The sequence below is a fragment of the Odontesthes bonariensis genome, chromosome 24 (assembly GCF_027942865.1).
Source record: "Odontesthes bonariensis isolate fOdoBon6 chromosome 24, fOdoBon6.hap1, whole genome shotgun sequence".
Taxonomy (NCBI): domain Eukaryota; kingdom Metazoa; phylum Chordata; class Actinopteri; order Atheriniformes; family Atherinopsidae; genus Odontesthes; species Odontesthes bonariensis.
This window is the reverse complement of record NC_134529.1, coordinates 8,548,987-8,576,986: the sequence shown is the minus strand read 5'-3', so window position 1 is coordinate 8,576,986 and position 28,000 is coordinate 8,548,987. Positions and strand designations below refer to the sequence as shown.

At 41.9% G+C, this 28,000-nt stretch overlaps 1 protein-coding gene across 1 annotated transcript; it reads right to left on the bottom strand.

The window, feature by feature from the left end:
- Positions 1-3: 3 nt before the first annotated feature.
- On the bottom strand, positions 4-27,543 carry susd6 (sushi domain containing 6). The gene is made up of 7 exons (XM_075458440.1): positions 27,295-27,543; positions 20,201-20,377; positions 4,996-5,190; positions 4,416-4,610; positions 4,149-4,287; positions 2,901-3,382; positions 4-2,418 (listed from the first exon to the last, which is right to left on the bottom strand). Exons 2-7 carry the CDS (start codon positions 20,334-20,336, stop codon positions 2,393-2,395), a joined length of 1,173 nt encoding a protein of 390 aa, XP_075314555.1. The 5' UTR covers positions 20,337-20,377; positions 27,295-27,543; the 3' UTR covers positions 4-2,392.
- Between the last annotated feature and the right edge of the window lie 457 nt (positions 27,544-28,000).

Here is a 28,000-nt window from a genome sequence, read left to right as displayed (position 1 = left end):
ATCTTCCACATTTAAAAGAAAGCTTTAATTAGAAAGTTATATACACACTGTAAAATTAAATTAAACTTTATACAAATATTAAATTACTATCTTCACACCCACTGCCATGTACAGAGGAGAAAAAAAACAAAGCTTAAAGCGTTGAAATTAAGAATCAAGATGTGTACTTTTTAACCTGTTATTTTCAGGGAATCAACACCGTACAACAGTGCTTCTCGTGTTTTCTTTCTTTCAATTCTGTTTCAATGTAATGCCTTGTTGCAAAAGAGAGGCCAAGAAAAACTGAAATGTTGGCGCTTATAACTTCACCATCATCATCATCATCATCATAATCATCATCACAGTAGCCGGAGAAGCTGGGGGAAAACCAAAGAATGGACATTCGTTTAGTCGTGCCCATAACAAAAATAAAACTCATTGATAAATATAAAGACAGTTTTATGCATAGAATAGAAAAGAATAGAGTAAGGCCATCAGGAAAACAACATGTTGCAATGCTGTAAAGCAACTAATTTGGAGGCTTACGATTATACATAAAAAAAAAGTACAAGTCTAAGGCAACATTTTGTTTGCATTAATAATGTAGCCGTTGACAATGACGAATGCCAAATAAAACTGAAAACAACCAAAAAAAAAAAATAGACATTGTTGTTGGACATGTGTTTTCAGTTGTTTTTTTTTTCCTTTTCTTTTCTTTTTTTAACCAGTTAAGCTTGAAACGTATTTCTCAGGATGTGTCCAAGTCATGCTGTTTCCACGGTGACCAGCTCAACTACCAAAGCTTTTCAAGAGGCAATGAAAACAACGATGACTCCTAAAAGATTCACACGATTCTCTCTTTAATTTGCACTTGGCATTGGAGGGGTGACTGAGTATAAGTGAAGGGGGGGGGGGTGTGCCGCCATATAAGAAAGCGTTTCTTATTTTACTGCAACCAGTTGCAGTTTGTGTCCGCAATGCACAACAGTGGAGTCTTGAGCGTGAAAATGGGCGTGAGACAGTTCCTTTAAGTAGACTTGTGTTTTACAGCCATTCAGCAATAACAAGTATTCTAGCTCGAGAGTGGATGAATAATACACATATTGTGTAGTGAAGTTGATGCTTGAAGTGACGCTGGTTTGTTTATGAGACTAATGCTGGGAAAGATATTTTCATATGATGAACGATAGGGATGTTGGGAAGCCCACCTCTGATCAGAAATGGCTGTATCAAGGCCTACCACATGAGGACGTGTCCTCTCCTGCCTGGCTAGAATACAAAAAATGCACACACACACACACACACACACACACACACCCACATGCACACAGATTCAGCAACTCAAAGCAAACAGAGCCACACACAAACAATAAATACGATGGGAAGAAAATTATTCAGAAATAAGTTGAGTTGTGTGCCCAATCACCATTTTTTCAACATAAGATGTCTTCAGCTCCCAGAAAACATTACCTGATTTCTCTCTATCCATTTAAAAGCTGAGACGTGTAGCGGTCATGAAGCCAAAACAACAACTAATCTAACTCATGTGGCAGAGGGAGCGCCTTCTGTGCAGTACTGTTTGCAGGTGGCAGCAGAAAAGAAACAGGTAGGTCTTTTTAGGACTGTGATATGGTGCACGGTGAAACTCCGCACCCTGCTTTTTAGCTTTTGTGAAGTAGCCGTCACTCCTGCTAATCCATTTGCGAGACACCGACAGAATGCACAGAGAGCTGGAGAGCGACAGAGGAGGCTTCATGCTTCGTTCAGTCGGCCACCGTGCAGTGACAGCTATAACCAAAAAACAACATGCAGCATTCGCAAAGAGGGCCGCGAAAACTCAGACGTGACTCACAACTTTTCAAGTACAACGGGAAGACGATTCTGATTCTGAGCGCCGCAGCATCAGGAGCCAAAATACATCATGTTCTCTTTTTGGTACCCACAGTAATCCTGTAAAGAATCAATGTGTCTTTAGTCTTCACACAGAGGAAGCCTAATATAGATAACTATACTGGGGTAGAGGCAAGTGCATGGTAATCATAGCCTATAGTGCACAACCTTGACTCAGTATGTCTGATTTATTCATATTCACAGGATCTACAGGATCTACAGGATTTACGTTGAGCTGGCACCACTTTGTTTGTCTGGCTTGTCTTCGGTTTGATCCAGTCGCTGGGTCCTGTGGGGCTCCATCATTGCTTATGTTGCAGTATTGGTATTGGTTGTTGGCTTTGCTCTGCACGGGCAATGGCAGAAAGGTCGCAATGGGGAATGGGCATTGTTCTAGTCTTTTATCTGCTGGCTGCTTGGGGGAGAGGGAGAGTCAGGGGAAGCGGGTTAACAGCCACAGTCAGTTCCAGCCAGCAGCGAGAGATAGGGAAAGAGGAGCCGCTGCTGATGCTGATAGCAGGCTTCATGCTTCCTTCAGCAAGGGAATATCTGCAGAGGGACAGAAGAGTCAACATGAGAAGAGAGCAGTGGCTGTGGGGTGAGCTTTGGTGCAGCTCTTGTTACAATTCACAATTGATTTGATGTGTTTTATATATTCATTTGTTTGAGTTTTTGGTTTTGTCAATTTCAGATTTTGTTCATATTATTTACTGTGCATGTGCTGTTCGTGGAAGACAAGCTTCTCAATGGCTATTTGTAAAGTTTACCACTCCATCTATGGTTAGGCCTTATTATACAAACCTTATCCAATGCAGAGAGGCGGAGTATTTCAGACTGTTATTGTGCCTTTACTGAGTCTAAACTATAGAATTGATTACGCCGGCCAATGAAATAACTTTTGTCTTCACTAGTTCTTGGTAATCCAGGGAAAAGATGTCCTTGAATGACTCGGTAAGTCTTGTTTTTAGATGAAGTGTGATAAAAACTACATAAAATATCCATCATGAGTAACTGAGCCTGCTTCCACTTACCATCAGAAAACTCATCCGTGGAGGTGACAGAAAGCAGACTGTGCTGGTCGCTGCTCTCAGAGTCTCTACGGAGAGGTAGGGGGCCTGCACACGCACCCCCAGGGTGCTCTCTAGCCCATGACGATGAAGAGGAACAGGAGGAGGAAGAGGGCGCCTGATGAACCAGCACCGTTTCTGCATGCCGGCGGGAGGAGAAGGATGATGAAGAGGAGGAGGTGGATGGGAGACAGAAGTCTAAGTCTCTGTGGTGGCGGGTTCTGCTGGAGCCCTGGCCTCCTGTGGCTCCCTGAGGAAGCCCCTCAGAGAGCACGATTGGGACTCGAGACTCTGGAGGAGCTGCAGGCGGTGGGGGAGAGGGAGGAGGACCGGAAGCGCTGCAGGGTCCACTGCTTCCGTATACAGCCTCTTCATACGAGGGCAGCGTGACCTGGACGCCCTCCACCATGATGGAGCAGGACTGGCCTGAGACTGCCTGTTCCCTCCTGATGGACAGAGGGACGAAGACAAGTGTGAATAAATACCCTGACACAAAGACAAGTGTGGATCACAAAAATAAGGTTCTGGTTATCAGACTGACGATCTTGTGAGTAATGTGACGCAGCAGAACCTCTGAATGGCGGTGATTAGAGTTGACTTTACAGTTCCTTTTATAGCAGGCTGCAGGCAGCCCTTCGGCCCATTACACAATCAACAAGAGTGCCAAAGATCATTAGATCAAATCATCCTGCCCCTGTCACAGAGAAACAGCAGAGGCCGTCATTGAATGTGTTACGACTAAACGTCTCTATACCTTCACTTTCGTTTCTCGGGTAATCAAGAAATGACAACTTGCAGAGCAAGTCAGAAGTGAACAACATTACACAACCAGGAGTCATCAATACGTCTGAGCAACAGGTTTTCCAACAGAGAAAGCAACTTGTATTGTTGTGGCACAGTGGGAGGTAAACCTTTCCAGTTTTCACGGTTTTCAGCTAATTAAATACAGGGACGTTAAGAAAGAAAGGAATATAAAACGACCACATGGACCAGGAGAGCTAAATTAAGAAAGGATGAATACAGAACACAAAAGGAAAGGTGTGTTTTAATTTGGTTATCCAGGGAAGTGGGGCACCTTCCCTAGAAACTTAACAAAGAAGTCGCTCATTTCACTTGACAAATGAATCAACTGAGTCTGGAGTAGGGATTTGCATGAGGGCACTTTGGTGTGTCGTTGGTACACCAGAGTACGGTTACATGTAAGTATCTTACCTGCTGTGATGGAAGGACTTGAGTTTTGGCTGTACAAGAACAAACACCACCACTAAAAGCAGGATGAGGGCCACGGGGCAAGCTGTGTACATCACAATAGACAGAGCTGGTATAACTATCGGAGAGATTGGCTCCTTGTCTGTGGGACACAGAAAAGACAGAGAGGAAGTCAAAATGTGGTTCACACATTCTATAATTCTGTCACGTGGGTGTGTGTGTGTGTGCTCACAAATATACGATACACAGAGTTTAGCAGACACAACAGACCTTGTGTGAGTCTGCAGCTGATCTGCATGGGACGGTCCCATTCGCCATTCTCGCAAGTGAGGAACTTGTAGTCTCCTTTTAGAGCGTAACCTTCGTCACAGAAGTACTCAATGACGGTCTTATGGATTAGATGGTGGCAGGGAGACGGGTGACAGCGGTAGCCTCCGTTCTCTGGTTCAGTGGGTGGAGGACAGACTGGAAGGAGACAGGAAATATGACACTTTATAGTTGTCAACATGCACAGAAAATGTGTTTGGCACGATTTCTAGCTGTGGGGAGATTTCAGTGCTCAAATTACCAGAAATGACCCAGCATGCACTGGGAGCTGTCAAGGACAAACCTCTCTGTTGCTGTCATTATAGAGTGCAGAACAGTAGTGTTTTGAGATTTCAGTTTTAGTGCACTTGTGTTTTATGTGCTCAAGCTAAACCTCAGAAGTCCATAAAATTGACCGGAAAAACTATTTTCTAGTTCACCCATGAGGTGTCGTGAGTGTTGAACAAATAAGGTTAGCATGCCAGCACAATCAGTCAAAAATACCTCATTATTATAAAAACAAGAATAAACTAAATGTGCTCACCGTTGATTTTGAGGCAGCTTGGAGGCTGATGGGACCAGGCTCCAGAACTGGTACAAACAATGGTGGCGGGTCCATCTGCTGTGTATCCGGGATCACAGCCATATGTTAGCAGGGAGCCAGGGGGGAAGGAGCCCCGGTTGGATTCGGTCTGGTTCAGCAGGTCTCCGTGCTGCACGCCGGGTGGACGTGCACAACCTACAGACACAGAAACAAGAGAAGGGGATTATTATTGGCTGGCTGCTTAAAAGGTCTTAATAATGGAGGGTCATTTCTGAACATTTTTGGAACACAAACAGGATCCGAGACCTTTTTCCAATCCCTTATGTAACCGACTCCCAGCTGCAGGCCAGCAGCCACTTTCTGATCCTGATCCATATTTTAATAATGTGAGATAAAAAAGTAACCATAAGCTATGTAATTTAGCTTATCAGAGTCCAGCCTGCCTCCAGAAAGGATGTGTATCTTAATTTTCAATTTATGCAGGGATTTCCATGTACCAGCCTTCTGGGGAAACAAAAACTCTGCCTTTAGTGACCTCGCACTGAGTATTTACAACAGTTAAAATGTATGCTTTATCTCCAGTGATTGTTCAATTTAGATTAATGTAGTGTGACTTGTATATCTTCCTGTTTCTTTACGTTGACACAAACTTTTTCCTGGTTTCCTCTGCAGGCAGCCGTTTGCCACTGGGTCAAAGAACCTTTCACAGGCAAACAGCTGATGATTAAAGCTCAGTGGTATTGTAACTTGAAACTTGGCTGCTTCTTACACCAGCTACAGGGAAACACTGTATCAACATGACAAGTTAGGTGGAGGAAGCCATTCTGCAAGAGCACAGAAAATACCTCGAGTGCCTACAGTGGATTAAAATGTCAGAGGAAGCTTCATATGGATCTAATTTCTCTCGATTATCTCCTGCTCATTAAACCGTCTTCCTCCCACGCTAGTATTGGTTCCATCTCTCTGGCGGTGAGACGAGATCGTTCGCAAGGCTCATTTACTTTGCGCTAATGACAGACTTCAAGCTCTAAACCAGCCAATAAACAGTGGATGAGGCAGAAGACCTCAACTCAATTGTGCTTTGATCCACCTTCCCATGCTCCATCTATGACTGTGCGGGGTCCCTCCAGCTACTTGTGGTCTGTGTGAGACTAAATTATCTTATTTGTGCTCTTATTTGTGCTGCGCTCCAACAGCTCCAAACAATGCCTCCACACACTCTAATGTTAGCATACACAGACATTCGGAGCTGCAATCTGGAGGCAGCAGAAAATCTGACACAACATCGCAGCACCTGTGTAAACTGAGACATGACAGCAGGAGAAAGACTTTCCTCTGAGTGAGACCAAGTTCAGTGGAAATCAGACACAAACTAATTTTAGAAACTCTGATGTGGCTCATCTGTGAGGTGGAAATGTAAGAATTAGGGCTCGACTTTAATTATATAAATTTTCATTACCTTATGTGTTTCGTTCATCAAATAGAATTATACAATGCTTGGTGGTCTTTTAAAATGTTTGTATATAAGCTGTGTCTATTTTCTACAGTAATAAGTAAATTAACACACTAATCAACACTAATGACCACATGGCTCATTATTCAATCCTTGGTGCGAGTATTTATACAATTATATTAGCTGTGCTGCCGTTGCAGTGCTTTATCGCTCGCCTGAAACAAACAAACAAACAAAGCAACAATGCAAACAGCCACTTCGTCTTGCCTCTGTGTGTGTTAAGAGATTGAAAAGAGACTATTTCCACAGCAGTGCTTCGAACATCCTCTAATCTCTGGGGAGAAACGTCGCTCTAAGCTGGCAGCACAAGATTAAACGCAAACACTCAAATGTGCAAGCACCTACTCTCACACACACGGAAACACACACAGATGCACACAGAACAGAGTCTACACCCATTAACAAAGACACGCCCAGGGCTAAGACGTTCGACACCAGTGGGTGTGTTACTGAGCTGTGCCGGGGAAGATTGGGTGTGTGCGCTGAAAGTGGAAAAAAACATGCAGTTACCAGGGTTGTTGTAGGCGCATTACAGAACCACAGATGTCATTCTGCTTGATACGATCCTCTGAAATGTGATACTTCTAAATCACAAGATATTTGCCACACAGATGTTACACAATTGCAACTAAATATTACCGTCATCATTCACTGACCTGATGATAAATATATCAATCATTTGGTGGATAAAATGTCAAAAAGGTCCAAAATAAGTTTTCCAAAAGCTTATATAATTCAGTCAGATTACCTGGTGTGCCCTATGAATAATCAAAACCCTGATACACTACAAAATGACCTACAAAATGAGGCCAAGGTTTGTTTGACATGATAAAGCAATACCAAGGTTTATGTCTTAAAGTGGTACTCACACCAACAGCATCTGCACAACCACATTTTAGGAATGCCATTTGACACCACGACTTAAGCAATTGTTCACTGGAAAGCTCCTAAAGGGTCTCAGAGGAGGGGGTGGTGGTAATGGAGGTGGTAAAGGTAATGAATTGATGACCCCCGGCCGGGAGGCAGCAGGGGACAAAAAGGCCTTAGGGGGTAGTTTAGGGTGGAAGCCTTTAGCCATTGTTTTGATCTTTTGTGTTGAGCAGCAAGGTAGTCCATCGAGCTGTAGAAGACAGATGAGGGTTAATGATACTCATCATTTTTTCTTTTAAACAGCTCTCTTATCTGCAGGACAATTTCAAAGAGAAAGGGTTGGGAATATTAATGCATGCTTATCAATTAACTTAAAGACGGAAGAAAAGCTCTAAAGCTGCAGAACGCATACCTCATACATTACACTAGAGCATGCTAGTATCTTATAACCAAACCAAAGGCTTCCTCCACATTCACTCTAAAGTCCATGGTAATAAGATCAGATTACTTACTATATGTAAATGTACTGCTTAATAAAAATCAAGGGAGAGGGTGGAACTGAAGAGACCAGCAAATAATCTACAGTCGATAGAGTATCTAGTAAAAACTGTCTGTTTTCAAGAGTGAAAATATTATCCCACATAAAAACAAATGAGGTTTTCCTACAAATCCATAACTGAAGTAAAATAAACGACACATCCGCCTGCAATACCACCAGGGTCAGTTTATCAGGGGTTGGAGCAAACCCTGAAGTAAAAAAAAAAAAAAACAGTCTATAAGTGATAAAGAGATGAACACAGATTGTGTACTTGAATAAAAACTTGTGTTCTCGCTGTAGCACTCATTGAGCAAGAAGGGCCTTTTCAGGTTCCCGTATATGAAAATGGGATTGAAGTTTTTGTTTGTGGTTCTGAACTTTTGGTTGGACACTTAAAGGGTTCAGGGAAGTTAAACTTAAATATTTTGTTGACAACACAATTTCGCTATGTTAAGAATGAATCTTGAGTTTCAGTGATGAATGAAATAATCATTAGGCCCCACATTATACGACACTGTACATTGTTTAATAATAGAAACCAGCAACAAAGACTCCAAATATAGATCAGACGGATAGAAAACACACACACACACACACTTTCCGTCCTCACAATATCTCTTGGGATTGGAGCTGAAATCCACGTCTTCTTGCAGAAAAGATCAGAAATGTTTAAAAAGAAAAAAGTGGCTGTAAAATTTGTGGGTATTTGTGATAAATCCACTCTCTCATGGGAATAAAGACAAAGACTAAGCTTAGGCAACTTTGAAAAAAACAAAACACACAGATGAAAAATGTTTTTGTAAAAGGGAGTGAGCTGACAAAGTGGTGAGGAGACCAACTGATAGGCAGACAAGACAGAAATATACTGCCTGACTAAAAGTGACCAACTGAATTTAACTAAGCAAATTAGGGATTGCTTCAGTTGGTCAGGTGTAGTAGGTTCGGCAACACTATGTGTCCATAAAATGAGGTCAGCTGAGTACCTGAACATATTGCTTTTTTCCCCTGTTGGCATGGTCATATTCCAAGATGACACTGCCAGAATTAGTAGGGCTCAAAGTGAGACTTCACTTTCACACATGGATTGGCCACCACTGCAGTGTCCAGACTAAAACCCCACAGGGAATCTTTGAGAGGTGCTGCAGAAGGCTCAACACGCGCTCTACTCTCATCAATACCGTCATCAATACAAGATCGGGCCGAAAACATTCATGCAACTCTGGCCGGAAATCAATGTCGTGTCTGGTGGTCCAAGAAAACATTAGCTCCAATGTATTCATTTGCTTTGGGCAGACAGTGTATACTGTTAGAAAAATTTACATATCTAATAAAAAGGAAGAAAAAGGAAGGAAGAGGAGGAGGGGAAGAGGAAAGAAAACTAAAGGGAGTGATGAGCACAACGGCTCTGAATGCAGGAGACATGCTGTGGCAAGTTCCCTTAACCATGAGCTCTGAATTTGAAGATGTTCAGTACTGCCACAACAAGGAGATGAGGCAATAGTCGACTAATACAAGCTACACTGCGGCCGGGCAAACGGAGAGACACTGTTAAAGGAAAGAACAAATACTGCCCCAGTGTCCAGAGATGGTGCAGTGGTTAGTGTACAACTTTGATGTTCCTCGCTAGTCCATCTCCCAGCCTAGAATGAATGTTGGCTTTGAAAAACGCACGTGAAAATCTAAATTATGAAAGAACTACGCAATGTCTGATTGGATTTTGGGACAACACGTTTTGTACTTATGAGGAAGGGAATGAGTCACAGTTAAACACAAGCTGTTCTCCCACTGGTATGACGTTACGAATTAGCTCAAGAGAACAGGTTTGGGAGAAATGTTGAAAAATAATAATGACTAAAACAGAGCCTCAAGACACAAGGGAAGGGAAAAAAATCTCAACAAATTAAAAAAAAAAAACCTAGGCGATGCTCTATAGATTTCTGATTAAAGATGCAGACAGATATCAAATGTTTTACTCCAATAGCTTTTAAGCTCTGGCATTTGCAATACCGAGTTAAACAAAATATTAAAAGGTTAAACTATTATAGATCTTTTGGGTGCACAATTGTAAGGTGATCAAAGAGCTTAGTTGGTGAAAGACTTGAAAAACGCTTAATGTAGAAGGAAGACCAGGCAAGGACAGAGCACCCATAAGGCTGATTGCTAATCCCAACATTCAATGCCTTAAGGCTGCGCCCGAGGAGACTCGGACCACAGGGGGTGTTAAAATCCCCTGACTTGCTTTTAGGTGCTGAACTGCCTGTGAATATCTCCCCATTGCCATCTGTTACCATTGGCACTCCTCTGCTTGGAGCTGGGGGGGGGTGTGGGTGGGAGAAAGACAGTTTTTTTTTCAGCTATCTTTGCCCAAACAAATTAAATTTCTAATTATCCTCCATTACAAGCTGGAAACACTCTAAAGCGAATCAGATACTGATTACTTCAACAGCAAGGCGTTTGGTTTCTTCATACAACAATAGGCCATAAAAGAGGGTGTGTTTTCCAGTGTGTGTGTGTGTGTGTGTGTGTGTGTGTGTGTGTGTGTGTGTGTGTGTGTGTCGAGAGCAGGGGAATTTGTGTGCATGAGTTTATACTATGGGGGGCTGTGCAATGGATTAAGCTCAAAACCAAGGGGAAGATAATGCTCTCTTTGGCCTGGTAAATATTTTTTCCTCCCTTCGTTGGCCTCTCTCCAAGTCCTACGTTGTTGTTGCTGTTGTTTTTGATGATGTTGCTGTCATTTTTAGGACAGGGGGGTGTTTTTGTTTTTTGTTCTTTCCCCGTCTCTCCGTTTAATCCGCGGGATTTTTATCTTTTTTTAAATCAAGCTGTTATTGGAGTGCTGCACAATGCAGCACAGCCCACAGCGGGGTCAGGTTAAATAGTGTTGAAAAGAATAAAAGTAAGCACCACTCATTTTGGCCATTAAAAGATATGGTCTATACTAAATTTTCAAAAAGGATTTAAACTAGGGAGGATGTTGCTACATTCATCTTTAGTCGGAAACCATAAAAAACATCTTTTAAAGTAATAGCCTGTTCCCGCAGCACAATAATAATAGCATGTGACTCTGCAGCAAACCTAGAGCAGCCAAACAGACTGCTTCCATTGTACGTACATACTTTGTGATAATCTAGATTTTTTAATGGGGCAAATTATCAACTGAAGTTTAGAAAATAATCAAACGTTAAAGGATAACAAGAGTGACTATCCTGCACTTGCAACATAAGCCACTTATTGGGTGTGACTGATACAAGGAGTGTCATGTTCTACCCAGAACAAGTAAGAAGTCGTCATGGTGCTACCCTGACAAACACACACAGTCCAACTCACTGCTTCTTTCATATGAGCTGTGAGTTGAGCAAGGGGAAAAGAAAAGCTGTGGTGGGAAGAGAAAAATGAAAACAGCTACATTACAGTATTACAGTAGTGCAAAATAAAAGCAGCATAAAGCTGAAACATCAGAAAACAAAGTGCTGCTCTGTCTCTTGAGCTTCTGGGGTGAGGTGGAGGGACCTGACAAAGAAAGGGGGGAGGAGGATGGAGAAAAAGAAGACAATGTGAGGGAGCTGTCGCCATGTTCATACAAAAGCCTCTGTTATCACAGATGGAGGCGGACGGTTTCCAATCAGTGTTACAGAATATAAACCTGAGCACCAAACACCGCCGAGGATGCTTCTTTAAAATTAGGCTAACTGATGTTTGTTGGCGTCCAAGGCAAAAGTGTCCCGTGAAACAAAGACGCAAAGCACATACACCCAAAGAGATGGAGGTTTTTAAACAGGTAGGAAACATCCTCCCGCTCCCCATCCATTCCTCCCCTGCTGTTCCAATGCATTTAGCATTTAGCCACGTGTGCTGCCACTGCACCCCATTGTTCATGCTCATTGAGGGATGAGGCACAGTGGCAGATTTAAGCAGCGTGCCTCTGAAAAGGACAACAGACAACTTTGCATTTGAAGGGTTAAATATGTATGAGAGGCCAAAGGGAGTGAGGGCAGGTGGGAGTACCACCATTGTGTGACCCCAACATGCAAACATGCACACGCTCACTGCTCGTGTGTAACAGATGGGAAGATGTTCGAGGAGGCGAACAGTGAGCTCCCCCTTCTCTCTTCTGTTGCCGTCTCTGCTGAGGACAGCTGGGAGGCAGACATTCCTTCTTCTCAGCTTTCAGAGGAAGACAAAAGAGTGAGTGGGACCCCTCCTACACACACGTGCATGTGTTCAGACACTCACACAACCCCCTCACCAAAAAAAACCTGTCATTAAAACTGTGGGCTGATCATATTTCAGCGGCCTGGGCCTGCTAGCCTGATGAGGTATGAGGGCTGAGCCTGGGACATTTATTGAAGGTGAAAGTCAGGGAGATAATCCTAACCCTGCTTACCAGAGCTGGCACTGATGTGTTAGTAGTCTGTACCAAAGCCACTGGTGAGGGCAGTACAAGAGCTGCAGTGGTAAGGAAATGTTTTACGTCTGCAGCTTGCTGTTTCTGTCTGCCAAACTTATCTTTACTGTTCTGCTCGAGTTGTTTCACGAACAAGTTCAGTGCAAAAGCCCAGCACACACTGTACTTCAGACATAACACTGGCTCGGGGGAAAGTACTTTAAACGGAACAGTTGTTTTAACTAAACTCAAAGACTCAAAAGCCAACAATAGCTTCACGCTTCTGTCATATTCAAGCTTTAAGATATAGTTTCATGGAACTGTATCACGGTCAATAAGACGAGTGGACAGAAATAGTTCCCCACAGTCTGGACTGCAACTCCTTTTAAACAATGCAGTCACTGTTAAAACCCTGTGTCCGTCATCACTGTAATAAAGTCCAACTGGACTCTGATAGAGCAACTGCTCAAGCAAGTCACCAAGAGGGTGAACAAATGACATCAAGCCTCTCTGTGTATAACCTCTTAACACATGCAGCCTGCTCTGCTGAGAGAAGAGTTATGCTGCTTGTTGTCGGTGTATTTGTGAGAGCGCTGTATCACTCTCCAGACGAGAAAAAGAGAAGAAAAGCTAGGATTGGACTACCTCTATGTCAGAGACAACAAAACATTCCCAGTCTCATGAATCTGTTCGCTCAAATGGTAAATCCCAAAGGTTTTGCCAAGAGAAGTTTCGGTTTAAAATGATGAACTTTTCACTTCAAAAGTAACGAAGCACGTTTACATGACATTACAAAAGAAATTCTGCAACAATCCGACCACAACCGGACTTCAAAATTGTAAAATTAAATAAATAAATAAATAAAAATCGATTATCCAGATGATGTGGTTGCAGTTGATTTCACTCCTGCATGCAAACACTCTGCGGGCCTCAAACGGGCTCAGACACTTTAATAAAATGGCCAAGTCGAGCTGTAATTATAGTTCGACTCAACTTTATACGTAAATGTGCCGGCACTACTGATTTAAATCCATGTATTTTTAAGTTTATTAAAATTAAATGTAACATTTTCATCAAGAAAAAAAGGAAAGTCAAGAGAACATTTCCGTAGGCGAATTCCACGGCCGGATAAAAAAAAACAAAAAAAAAAAAACACTCAATGTTGAGAATTTCAATGTTAGCAATAGATTTATTGAAAGAGAGAACTTCCATTCATTGTCTTAGTTGAGATTGCAAGAGACTAATTATTAAAGCCTTAAGCCAGTTAACAACACACACGTTTTAAAGGTAAACGTATAGCTTTAACCTACACATGCAAACTCACATTGTCAAATTCAAAAATGCATCAGAAACTTCTTGCATAAAGAGATTTAGTCAATAAACAAATGCTTCATCAAATACAGGCTCAAATATCGTTTCAGTCATTTAGCAATTAAAGATAAACAACACTTTGTGTTTGTAGCTATTGAAATGCCAGAGGTTAATCACATTTCTCTCAATATCTTTTGCAACTTACCACTCCAGTCCTGGATCAGGCAACCTGATAGTTTCAAAATGACTCACAGATAGCCTAAACAATGACTGCTATGGTTTGGCTGCCATTTTTCTTACAGAGAGATGTTTACAGATGATGTAATAGGACAGAGGGCATCACAGAGGAGCAAAACCAACTGCCCACTAAATATCTCAACACTCAACCTCATGGGCTGCTTACAGTTTGAAGGAGAGGACGAGACAGAAGAAAGCAAAATTCAGGGGAAAATGAGAAGCAGACAGGAAAAACTGAATGTCTATTGGAACATCCAGTTGGTACAAATGAGACAACGGCTTGTATTCAGAGAAATGACTGAATTCCAGCTGCATCAAGTGGGAGTTGTAGAAGAGGCCTCGCTTAAAGGGAGGAAATAAGCTCGGGCCTATGATCTGTGGGGATGTCATGTAGTTATCATGACTCGTGATGTTACAACCTCATATCCTTATTTACAATCTCTATTTAACAGGTACTGAAGAGGAACAGGCAAAAAATAAGATGGCAGCCATTTCAGTTGAAATGCGGTCTATTAAAGAGTAACAGCTGTACACAACCTCCATCCTGCACAGCAAGCAGCACAAATGAGGCGGGACAGCACACGTGAAGCCCAGCCCTACCCTTCAGCTGAGTATCTGCAAGCCTGTCACAACAGCTTTGTTTCACTGTACATTTCTCGTACCAAAGATTGACTGAGTGAGTGTCTATTGTGCATTATGAAGAAGTTACTTGGGAAATATAAGTGGCACAATTTTTGGTGAAGGGCTTTGACGCAGCTGAAGTTGTAGCAAAGTTAAAAGCTGAATCAACAGGAAGGACGTTTGTGGGAAGCAGCAGACTGTTGCACAATTTCCACCGTCTCCACAGCAGGGCATGCTGAGGCCTGAATGCCGATCCACTCTGCACTGCAGTATGTGATAACTGCAGTACGTGGTAACTAATCTCACTTGATATTTTGGCTTAGTCACGATACTCTCCAGTGTTACACCGACTAAATAACATTATGTCTGTAGCTGATAATGCAAAATGAGCATTTACTGTTGCTGTTTCATATGAAAAACCATCCAACAGCAAAACACTGGAAGGCTTTACTACAAATCAGCAAAAGCAAGGGCGTATCTGTCTGCGAGGTCCATGAAGAATTAAGCAACAAAGTCAGATATAGATGTTTTCCAAATAATTGGCAATTAAGATCTCATGCCGTACCAGCATCATGAGCTCGGATCATGGCAACTTATGGTCTGACACAGCTTGGATGTTTCAATCGTTGGCAAGTTCAGCATGTGTGTAGGATGCTCTGTGCCTTATGTGTAAACCATGGGCTTGTTTGAACAGGAAGCTGCCGTTGACTAACGGTGTGACGAAAAAACAGCCCACAATGTTTCAGTGGGCCTGAAACCACACGTCAAAGAGGAGGTGAGATGGAAGAGGAAAACTAAGGGGAAAAAAGAAAAAAGCAAAGAGATAAACATGCATATCTACTTTGGCAAGACTTTGAGGAGACAGATTGACTGTGCAAATAAAAAAAAATAAAATAAATGCATGCACACAGAGAAAAAACTGATAGAGATGCTCAAAAACCAAAGGTTCCAGAAAAAGAGTGTAAACGAGTGAAGGAACAAAGCTGAAAGAAAAGCAACAGAAGACATGAGAGGCTGGGGGATATATTTAGCAGCTCATTAGTCAGAGATGTCCTCTACTCAGCGGGCTGGTCCCTCAGATGAGGCCCTTTGGAAATCATTATGACTGCCTGCTGCTTCAGACAACCACACGCACTTCACTGGAAAACAATTTACAAACTGCCTCTCCTCTCCACAGCCTTAATGTTGCTTCAAAATGATCCGCAATTTTAGAGCATAGGCTCCGGACCGAAGCCTTGAACAACACAAAGTGAAAGGTTTTTTTAATAAAAAACAACTGCACGACACTACATCCACCAAAGACTATCCATTAGAAACTAAGATACAAAAGCACTTTCATGTATCAATGCATTTTGTATGCTACAAGATTCCACTTCCTGATTTGACACTCATTAAACTGTACTATACAACACCCATCATAAGAGAAGGAAAAAAGAAGTACAGTCTCAAAAACAGTCACTTAAATGGTAAAGATTTCCAGGAGCAACAAATAATTGAAACCATATTATATGATAAGCCCAGTGTAGCAGCTCCAAATAATTGTTGATCATCTGTGATCTTTGGTGTGGTCTGGTCAACACTTTAAAGTAAATGAAATGCTCTTGCGTCACATGTCCTCACTGCAGCATCTGTTTTTCTTTGTCTGGTGGGCTGCCGTAAGTTTCCCCTTGGGGCTTGATTGGTTGGGAGAGCTTTTAAATGACACAGTGTGAGGGCAGAGATTGATGGTTCAAGTGATAAACACACAGGTAATGAAAGAGAAAGGCTGATGGATTCGACCGTACGGCTCCTAATGGGCTCCAGTCTCACCTGGCTAATGGCTCGGGCCTTCAAGAGGGAGAAAGAGAAAAAGAAGGACAGGGACATCATGGAAAAGGGGCTTCACCTTGTTCAATACACTCCGTCAAAGACACACACTCAACACAGTGAGTTAGCAAATCTAATTGCTGACTGGTGATCCAGTGGAGCTGCAGCTTCTGTGATTTGGGCGTTAGCCTCCAACACCCTCTAAATGCACTCTTTGTTCTCACATCTCAGACTTCAGCCAGAAGTCAATGAGTTGCTTTACTCCTGCCTGCCTGCAAACCGCCTTGCTAATAGGACTTCAGGGAACTGTTCTGGAGAGTTAACAGCACAGGAATCGGTGTCCCCCTCTCCATTAGGTTGCACTGTTCTGTTAAATCAGGCTATCGAGCAAACTTTCTACAAAGGCTGGAAACCAAGGCAGACTAGCTTTCTTTTCATGGCCGTATGGCCCCCACTTTGTTGGTAAGCTGTTTGAAAATGCCAGAAGCAGGCCATGGCTCATTCACATATTCTGCTCTGTGGTCAGATCAGTGACGCTGTGCTAGCCACTAGCGTCTGCTCCATTATGCTGGAGAAAGAAGAGTTGTCAAGTTTCGCTCCTTGAGATCAGCTTTCAAGAAGAAGAAAAAAAAGAAAACCTCACATCCTTGGGATGGTCCTAAAAGATTCGTCTGCGCCCTTGTAGAGGCAAAGACAAATGTGTCAACTTGAGCCATGAATGGACAGCAATTACTGATGAAAACAGACATAGATTACAGAGGAAATTAGAAAGACAGCCCTCTACTCCCTGTGTGCTCCCCTCCCCTTAGCTATTTTCTTTATCCTAGGACCACTTTTTTCCGCCCATTTCCCGTTCTCACGCATGAACATACATTAACACCACCACCACACAGAGAACCCAGCGGGCTTGTTTATGGGGGATTTCTATTGCTTGCTGGCCCTTTAAACATCCAGCTTTAACTCAACTCCAGGAGACAATGGGTTCAAGAGGACAACATTTGTCTGTTTAACTGGACACAAAAAGACAGGCTGCCTCCTTAGATGCAGCAATGTTAAAGCAGAAAACACACTGTGTGATCACGTGAATACACCCTTTGGTGCTGCGAGTTCCCATCTTTACTCTTCCAGTTCTGACTCACTGTCTCGGCCCACTTCCTTTGAAACAAACCACAAAGGCTTACTGTTAGGAATTGACACCATATTAGGAACTGAGCTCAGAGAGTTGTCAGATGGGCTCAGGAAAAACATGAAACAAGCGACATTTGCACAAAGCTCTTAAACTTACGCAGTTTGATGTCATTTGTCTTTTTGGGACCCAAAACCTGAGGTGCTACTTTGCAGCTGTATGTTTTGCTGTCACTCTTCTTAAATGAACAGGATGTTTTGTTTCGAAAGCAGCTACATCTAAAATCTCAATACAATAAACACAAATATAATCATGGGCAGTAATCACAAGCACAAATCTGAGAGGTCCATTTACACTAACTCTACAGATATCCTGCTGGTAATCTCTTTACAATGAACAGCTGAACAGCAGATAAAAAGATGTGACTTGGACTGAGATTGGATCTAAAAATATCTTGGCTCCAAGGTTTTGTAACTACTTCCTAACAGAGCGCATTAGCAGTTGTCTTGACCTTTCCAGAAAGAACATGAACCTGACAAAACCCGAGTCTTCAGTGGTTTTTTTTTAGTTAAAACCGCAAAGTTTTACTGTCCATCACCCTGCCTCTTGATTTATTTTTCCAACACAAAAAGCCAACATCTCCTCAAAGAGGAATATCCACAAAAGACCAAAACTGACATAAATCACCGCAGACCAGAATTCATTTGATGCTGCTTTTGTTCTTTATTCCAGTCTCTGATTTTTTGCTTTTGATCTCATATGCAAATGGAGTACAGTATATTTCTTAGTATCCATTTCAATTCATACAGCCCACTGCCATTTATACGTGTCTGGAATAGGCCTATCAGTGGTGATGAAATTTCATATTCATGAAATTTCCAAAGCAATCTCCCTCCCTGGAACATGTCGAGGGATTTACCTCTGTAAACGCTGTGTGCAGAGCAAGGAGAGGCCAGAGATTGGAACAACTGATGATCACTTTAAAGCTTTGCCTCCATGGTAATATATCTGATTATAGATTCAATTTCATAGTTTCAGGCCGTAAATGTTGAAATATCAATTTAGTCTTTTCAACACCCTAGCTGCTGTTATTCTGTCTATTGTATTTACATATATCAATTGATGTCACCATCGCTGTCCTTGACTATATTCTCTTTTTATCCTAAATCACAACACAATTAACAGTTTCCTCATGAATAATCATTAGTTTTATCTTGCCTTACGATCAGGACTGTTATTAAAGTGTCATGGATCTAAATGTTTCATCAGTTGATGGGAGTTTCTTATGATCTTCGATTAAAGACCTATGACTGTAGATTCATACTATAGTGCTTGAATTGAAAGTGCTTTACTCTTATCTTTTAAAAGTTAGAGTAACTGCCTAGAGACCTGCCTGTAAGCAATTAAACAGAGTCAATATGTGGATGGATTATATTCATGATTAAATACATGAGAGCTAATGTTAAGTCCTGTATACTATTTTGCAGAGTAAGACCTCTTGAACTGTGGGTGAGCATTACGCACTGTAAAGGAGTACTTGAGCCAGGAATACGACATCTAAAAATAACCGTAGGATTGTTATCGGTTAGCTGACAGCATCACCTAGAATTTGACATTACATCACTGAAACTAGCTAATTAGAGAATAAAATAAAATATACACTTTTATGCTCTTCAGTATGGAGTACACCGAGCACGTGGGCCGGGGATTTGAGGACATTTTTCGATAGCAAAAGGCCGTGTACGTGCAAGTGTGTTGAAAGCAGAACGTGAGCACGATACCAGGCCCTCTGGCCTCCACATGAATCATGGCTGTTACGTAAGACTGAGAGAGATGATACACTTGGGATCAGCTGCTCCCTCCTCCCTTGATCATCAGCTCATCTCTCTCTTTACATTCTGTCTGCTGCCGTTTCCTCATACTCAAACATCCAATAACATGAAGATATAAAGAGAGACAATCAATTAATGCCCATCAACATCCCAGTGCCTTGAACCAACTCTCACACACATCTAATTACACCCACAAACACAGTTTGCTTGCCGTCTGTGGCAAGGACATCTGGCACATTTCACAAGCTGGCTACACGTGGAAAGTGCATGAGTGTGTGTGGATAGTGTCTGTTAGGAGGTAGTGTGTGTTTGCATAATGATGGGGGATGGGACTGGATCACTGAAGGACTGAAGTGAAAGGAAATCCCGGGTAAGTGAAGGGGTTCAACAAGTCCAGTTATCAACATTGTACTCCTATAAGTCCTGCAGTGATAGATACATATCTGCACTGTTTACTTCAAGTTCCATGTGTGAATCAGACAACAACTGTACAACCTAATGTTTTGCAATTGAAGATAGAAATCTAAGAATTAAGGCTAAAATACAAAACCTGATCCGAGGACCTTTGTGTGGTAAAAATCTAAGTTGTTTAGCTGTGCTAAAAGCTCTCAATGGTTGCTAAATGTCAGGCTTGATTAAAACCATATGACAGCAATGTGACCGCTGACAATATCATCTCCATGTTTCACTCAATAGCAGAGGGAAACCGTTGTGACTCATCAGGACAGTGAATGGATTCACAGAGAGCGTGAGATTGAGCTCTAAGCTGTGGCTCTGAGGCAGAGCAACCCGATCAACCCAAGGGTAAAGGAAACCAATTTATTCTAACTGACCTACGAGGGAGAATATAACCTCGATCAATTCACAAGAGATGGTGGTTTGTTCAGTGGGAATCACATGGGAACACGGACAAAGAGAAAGAAAGAAAAAAGTGCGTGTGTGTATTTATGTGTCCGTGACTTACCTGATGCGTGACCATGAGGGAGCAGGATGAGGAGGAGGAGAAGCGTGGAGGCAGCCAGCCTGTGGGCTAAAGAGGAGGAGGCAGAGGAAGAGGAGGACAGGGCTCTCGTCGGAAACGCTACCATTCCATCGCTCATCTTTTCCTCCGACAACCAGGGAGAGTCAACTACGGCTTAACCTGTCCAGGCCACATAGAGAGGAAGGGACAGGGAGGGGGAGGGAGAGCGCAGATTACTATCAACATTCAGCGAGGATTACGTAACCAGAAGCAACACCGAGAGACAGGAGGGACTATAGAGAGACAGCTATATAGACTGGTTGACAAACATGGTGTCGCAGAGAGGACCATCTGTGCACTTCATTAGTTTTCAGTTGATTTGGTAATACCATAACTGAATAACTATAAGTTCTCTTTACTGTGTTGTGAACATCCACCAGCGACACCACTGATCAAAGTGTTCTTCTCATCTTGGCTGTGGCAGAAGACCCATCTGCATAAACCTGTCATTACACTGTGGTGTGGATGTAACAAAGAAACAAATCTCTGCGGCTGATGAGGTGGCATCTTTAGGGGGAAGAGATGCTAAAATCAGTAGTCAGCTCAAAATCTATAACAACTGCAACTTTTTGCAGAAATAGAGTTATGTTGGGAAAAGGAAAAAGCTGCATTTTATGTAGCTTTATCATAATAAGTTCATGAATCAGAATGCTCTGTGCCAGTACAGCACCCAGCAGCAGTAAATCTTAGATTTTTTACTAATAACTGTTCATTATTTCCAAATGTAATTGAACATATTTGCTGCACAGTTTTCTCAACTGTAACTTTTAAAGAGCTTGGATACAGAGAGTACAGTGCTTAGCTCTGTTGTGATTCCACTTCAGCATACATTATGCTGTAGGCCGTGTCTGCAGTTGAGTTTGATGGCTGAATTATGCAAATATAACCGCATCAGACCACCACACCACGTCAAGTATAGCCCCTATAAAAAGATTCACCTTTGAACATGTTATTTTAAGGATATTTTTCTTTCTTTTGTAAGCACATATAAATGAAAAACGTCCAAATATAATGAAAATGTGAAATGTCAGTTTGTCACCACCACGGCTGAATAGAAAAATCCCGGACCAAGATCTGGTCAATCTCAGATGGACCATGCTTCTAAATCTATATGCAAAATTGTTTGTAATTGTTCTAGTAAAAATTCTGCTAACAAGCAAACAAACAAACAAACAAACCAGTTGTACCAACCACCTTACACCCGAGCAAAGGTAAATAAGTACCTGGTTATCAGAGGAACTTGATGGCAGCAGAGAAAAGCACACAATTGTGAGAAAAGGTTAGCATAGGACAAAAAAAAAAAAACATAAAAACTCTGCCAAATATTTCCCAACTTAACTAACTTCCTAAAAGCATTTGCTGGTTGATTGGGGGATATAATGAGTGATTCACTATCATTACAGAAATGAGATTCAGGTGCACACAGCACTTGTATTGCTGCGTCGGAAAGACTGGTATGAAGAAGCAGTGGCTGTGTTTTCAAGGGAACTTGCAGACTGGAAGGAAAAATATACTCAAGAGAAGGTAATGGGCCCATTACAGGTCTAAAAGGCTGCAGAGCTAATGTCCACAATAATGGCTTCGCTAAAATGAAGCCTCTTCCCATCTGGGGAAAAAAAAAAAGAGAGATAACATCTGGCTTCTAAGTGCAATGGGAAAGAGTTAATTAGCAGTCAGTCCCTCATTAAATGGCCGCACTTTTGACGGGTATTTATCAGATCCGGGTCCAATCGGCATTAACAGGAAGCAAACATCCAGGTGCAAACACTTATTTTTGTTGAGGGTGCTACTCTCAGGACAGCAAGAGATAGGGACAGCTAACTCTTTCTTTCCAAACCTTGTGCTTACTGACCATTATACCTCATATGGAAACTCTGGAAATGACAGCAACAACTCAGTCAAAACCAGTCATCACTCTAAGTCCTGCTGTGTGGGGCAGACTCTCACTCAGTGGGGTTACATGGCACTGAAAGGATCGGATTATTGGCTAAATTACAATGAGACTGAGTTATTAAGTTCATGTATACACCCTAATCGGACAAGAAATTGGATCGGATCGTATTACTCGTGATCGGATTAAGACCCCGAGATAACTCGGTTGAAAGTCAAATTAAACGTGCTTGTAGACGGTGAAGCACGTGGTGAATTAGATTTTGCGTTATGCGCATGCTCGAGATTTTTTCCCGGGGTCGTGAACCGGAAGTTAAAGGAGACGATATAACTGTTGTCGTTGCCGCTGTCGGAAAGAAACAAACAACGCGATGGAGAATGCGCCATTGTGCATCGCGTTTGTGCAACAAGCAGCTCATCACAAACGAAATGTAGAGGGACGTAGCTTCATCTTGCTCTTCGTTCGCCATTTTCTCGAATACCTGAGTTTGTTGTTGTTGTTGGTGGTGAAGCGGTCAACTGGAAGTGGCTCTATTAGCAACAGTTGAAATGGGTACAGCGCCACCTATCGTATCGGAGTATGACGTGCTTTGTGCCTATGATACGATTCATTCACCGCCATATATCCAAGGATAATTACCCTTTCTCAAATAAGGAGCAACTCAGTTATTGTAATTTAGCCAATAATCCGATCCTTTCAGTGCCATGTAACCCCACTGACAGTCCACTCAAATGAATAAACTATGTTAATTATGTCACATCATATGGTCTGACGCAGCCCGAAGGGTTCAGTGTAATGTCATCTCTTCATGCTGTCATGCTTTATAGGCATGTCCCCTGAGAGAAAATGGTAGTTCTGTAAGTGCACTGTAGCCTTCAGAGAAATCTCGGTAAACTTTTTAATATCTGCAAAAAATAAATAAATAAAGGCCAAACACTCTGATTTTGAAGCAGAAAACAGTATTGGAAAGGTAAAAATCTAACTGCAATTCTGCTGCATGACCATTACAAACCATGGTGATGCAGGTGACTGTTAAAACACTAGAATATGTGGTTGGCTGATCACATAAAACACTTTCTGTACTGCAGCTTTAAGTGTGTTGGGATTTAACTTCAGCACCTTTTATGCCGTTTGCATTTACAATACAAGTTGCATGCGCCTGTGCCTATACATTTGACTGCCCTGTACTGGGCTACATTTGAAAATGAGCAAAGCATCGACACAGGCAGAATTTTTCCAACGCACACAAGCAGCAACCCCCCATTGCACAAAGCCTTTCTGATGTCCCAAAGAGCAGGATGAAGAGGCATACCTGCATGCAGAGCAAAGCAGTGGGAAAGAGTGACGCAAGTCAGCTTTGGCAGGACAGTCTGGGAACTGTATTCAGCCAAAGGGCAGCTAGTCAAAAGCACACGCAGAGGACTTGTGCCATTCATTTGATCCATAGATGCTTTCTCGTTTGCACTTGCTGGGTTCAGCGCACAGAGGCTCACAGGGTCCGGTTTATAAGAGACCCTTCGTTATCTCAGATGCAGAAACAACAAGGATAAATAAAAGCCAAAGGCAGGACATAAAAAAATGTTCTTACTGGAGGGTAAATAACCAGGTTGGATAGCATATAATATAGGACTGCCCTCCTCAAAGAGCTGAGGACAAAGTATTGAACAGCAAGTTCATCTGCAAAGTGAAAACTTAAGCAGAATTAGCTTAATTGCTTTCTTGCAAGAGTCTGAGAGGGGAGAAAATCATTACCTAGTCTGTGCAAAATTATCTGACAAAATACAGCATCCAATTAGCTACAACTAGATTTTTCAAAGCTTGAAAAGCTTTTTTCTGATCCTTAAATGCACTGACATTGTGTTCTTGCATCTCACTAATTAATAATATAGCAGACAGTTTGAGTGTGAAAGCAAGGATACGCTTCAAGCTTTGTTGTAAACCCAACCTGCAAATGTGCGAGTTTCCTGTCAGGCGCTGACAACGACATAAAAAGTCTGTGGTACTACTTTAAAATATCTAGATTCCTGGAGTGTCATTTTGTATCAAACCACATAAACAAACACTTCCTGCGTGCAGCTTTTATAGCCTTTTTCAAAACCCAAATCCCAACTTTGGGTCCTCACAAACAAACAGCAAATATTTAAACATCTTTGCTTCTCTGTCTTTCTAAATGGTTGACACTGAAGTCAGTATTATAGTATTATAATTTGATTTGATTTCTGTCTGTTATTTATATTCATATTGGTATAACTTGTACAGCACTTTGGTGGACTGAGGTTGTATTAATGTGTAGTACAAAACAAACTAAATCCAGCAATGAGGAAATAACTACAACATAAACCAGTTCCTTTTGACCAACAGAACTGACGAACAACACATATAAACTTAAGACAAATTCCGTGTTTCATACTAAATAAAGCTGCATGAGGCTTGAGCTTATTTGAAATAATTATGAAGAAAAAGGAAGTTTGATGACTAGGCTTATAATAAATACATTTCATTCAAACACCGTAATCTGTGGACATCAAATTCAAATGAATCACTTCCCTGTGCTCCTAAGCAAATACAGAACCACCGGCATGAACTGGCATGACTTGCCATGCAACCATCCAACGAAACTGGTGTCGCCAGTTTCAGCTTACCACCATCTTTAAGAGGCAGGACAGTATACTGTACAAAACTTCAGAGATCCACCTCACTGTGAGAAAAAACACGAGTAAAAAAAACTATCTATAAAATCCAAAATTGACACGTTAAGCTGCTGTGTGGCAATTTGAACCTCTTTTCCTTTTCGTCACTGATTATGTTCGTCACTAAATGTTAGTAACAACTTAAAAATCAAATGGTTAAAGACAGCTTTGCCGATTACCACAACTCTCGGTCAAACTTTGCATTTAAGAAGAAGTTTTATAAGCATAAACACTTTGTGTCTTTAGTCCTCCATTTGAGGAAAAACTATGCAGCTCCCCACTTCAGACTTCAGTGAGACGAGCAGCCAGCCAGCAGGCTGCTACTGCAGTTTTTCAGCTGCCTGAGGCTCCTGGAATGCAAAGGGAGCGAAGCAGAGCAGCAGTGCAGGCATGTGTCCGGGAACAGAGAGCACTCAGTGTGCCAAAGAAACAGCCGAGAGGAGATTTCCACCCAATAGGCCCCAGTGCTACTGCTGGTGGTAGAGCCTGCAAGGGCCTGTGGAGGGAGCCCATAGAGGGGACTCCGCATGGCAGCAAGGAGAAAGGACCCTTTGTTAACAAGTATTATGTACTGTTAAGCCCTACAGCTCCTCAGCGTCTCTCTGTAGTGCTGCGAGCAGAGAGACAAACGCAGAAAGATGGAGGACAGAGGAGAGAAGAGAGTAAGATGAGAAGTGAGATGAAACAAGAGAATAAAAGAGACGGAAGCATATCTTACACCGGTTGGAATATCACAGAAAAATGGTCCGGATATGTACCAATATTTATCTTTACTTTATATTTTATCATTATTATCTATCATTTTACCAAGCTTCATGATACAGGGCTCACTAGTTTTCCTGACATATAGACTGGCAATGATCACATATCTCCCCATCAACTCTCAGTCTGGCGGGTGTATAAGAGATACACTGTCATGCTATGTTAGCAGTGATGAAAGGAGAATCTGAGAATGGGTTCTGCAGCCAAATGCAGTGTTGTTCTCCCTTTTATTCACAATGTGTTTTTCTAGCGATACTAGAAAACAGGAATAGGCTCTCATTGTTGGACCGAGTTAAAGAAAAAAACTCTTATTACCACCAGAAATCTCCTAGCCTGGGTTTCTATAGAGCATTGAGCAATAATCAAGTGCGATAAACACAGTTTAATTGTGAACACTTCCTAGTGCAACAAAGAAGCCAATACACAGGAAAATGTTCACTGACAGCAGGTTTTATGCTTGAGAGAACAGTTCATTTAGAGGACTATCTTTGTTTTGGCAGATTAAATCATTTAATGGCATAATAGCAAAGTACCATAAACAATTTAATGAAAAAAAATTCCTAAAAGAGACAAGCCCACATACCACATATGGGTTAAGTTTGTTATGTTACAATATAATCAGCTCCAAAGCAACAAAGTGACAGTGTTCAATGGTATGATTAAATATATCAGACACAGCACACTAAACTATTTGTGGCAGGAGGAACACAGGATACTTCCCTGACTTTGTTATCCAGTGTAAACAGCTCACATCTGGACTTCCCAACCTTCTGCAACCTCAACTGTCACATCTTACCCTGCCCTGCTAACAGGAAACGAGTCAAACTTTTACTGGAACAAAAGCCAAGGGGTGGAGAATAACAATATTGTGGAAGTCTTACACGAGAGACCCTCGTAACTAAATAACAAATCCCCGCAACTGTATCAAACACCATCAACGGGGTCCCTGGTCGTCCTAAAGCGGAGTCACACGCTTCGACACGTGCAAGTGTACTGTGAGCTATTTAAACAAAGAGTGCGGTGGGCTGCCACCACACACACACACACACACACACACACACACACACACACACACACGCACACACACACACACACACACACACACACACAGCCGGTTAAAAACAAAGACACAGAAAACAAAGACAAACCATACCCGTTCAAATAAAGTAATACAGCCACACACAAAAGTAGTTGGCGCATTGCTCGACTAAGTCACCCAACATAAAATCGGCACACCTTGTACTTCCTTGTACCTTTTATCGTTCATGTGACCAAGTGTAACTATACAGTAACGTTACAGCTGTTACAGAGGAGACGAACTAGCTACTGGGAACACATTTTATTTTGTTGTATCTCCAAGAATTTAGCCAAGATGACATATCCCCACTTACTTAAACTTGTTTTCAAACGAGAGGGGTTAAGATAAAATAAAAAATGAACACAGTACAGTATTTATCCTAACGTTTACGTTTATCGTAGATCACGGCTAGCTTAGTTTCTAACAAACCTTTAGTTGAGAAACAAACTAGAGAAAACATCCCACATGCCAGGACGGGCAGTATTTAAGAACACCCAGTTGTCAGTTTTGTTGTGTAATCAACAAATACAGACGATCGAAGAAAGGAAGAGACACAGTGAGAGTTCTCATAGTGGCCTATGTATGCTTAGCTTGCGGAAAACCCGACAAGACTTACCAACGTAAAGGTTAACAGCAGCGAGCCCTCCTCTGCCCGGTTCACATTCGCGGCATTAACGATTGTGTACGTGGCGACACCCAAACTAAAATGTGGGAAAACACTGTCAAAATAGGATATTTGTCGTCGTGTAGCACCGTCTGCCCGCTCCGTCACTCTTCACCCTCGACACGCCAGCTCTTTATTTTAGGTGAGCGGAAACACTCGCTGTGAGAACTCTTCAGGGCTGCCTCGCTCTCGCGCGGTCTCCATGGCTACCCCTGTAAAAGGGCGGAGCTAAATGTTGACAACCACAAAAAGGCTCGACTTTGAAATACGGGATGTAGCCACGACACAAAAGAATTGAATTAAAACAGATGAACAAAAAGGAAACTAAAGCAAATATCGTGTTTGCAATAATTTATGTGATGTCCGCCATAATTAAACAAAAGGTATATACAAACAAAGATATTGCATCAAAATGTTCAGTTCATAAAAACAGGATAATAGACTGGATTTATTAATATATTTTTTATGTGAGTGTTTTGTGGTTCACTTAGCTATGATATACGGCCTGTCATATACCCAGTATGGGTAAATGCCTGCAAACCTTTGATTGCTTCTCTATAGTTTTGATACTTTTCATCATGTCTACTTTCCTGGGGGACGGTGTAAGGGGAATAATCCTTTATGCTCTATTAGTCTATCCCTAAAAATCAGTTATAAT

Coding starts and splice junctions, on each gene's coding strand:
- susd6 (XM_075458440.1), bottom strand. CDS start 20,336: ATGAGCGATGGAATGGTAGCGTTTCCGACGAGAGCCCTGTCCTCCTCT. Junction 4,288..4,415: donor CAGCTGCAGACTCACACAAG/GTCTGTTGTGTC, acceptor TGTGTCCCACAG/ACAAGGAGCCAATCTCTCCG. Junction 3,383..4,148: donor AAGTCCTTCCATCACAGCAG/GTAAGATACTTA, acceptor TCTGTCCATCAG/GAGGGAACAGGCAGTCTCAG.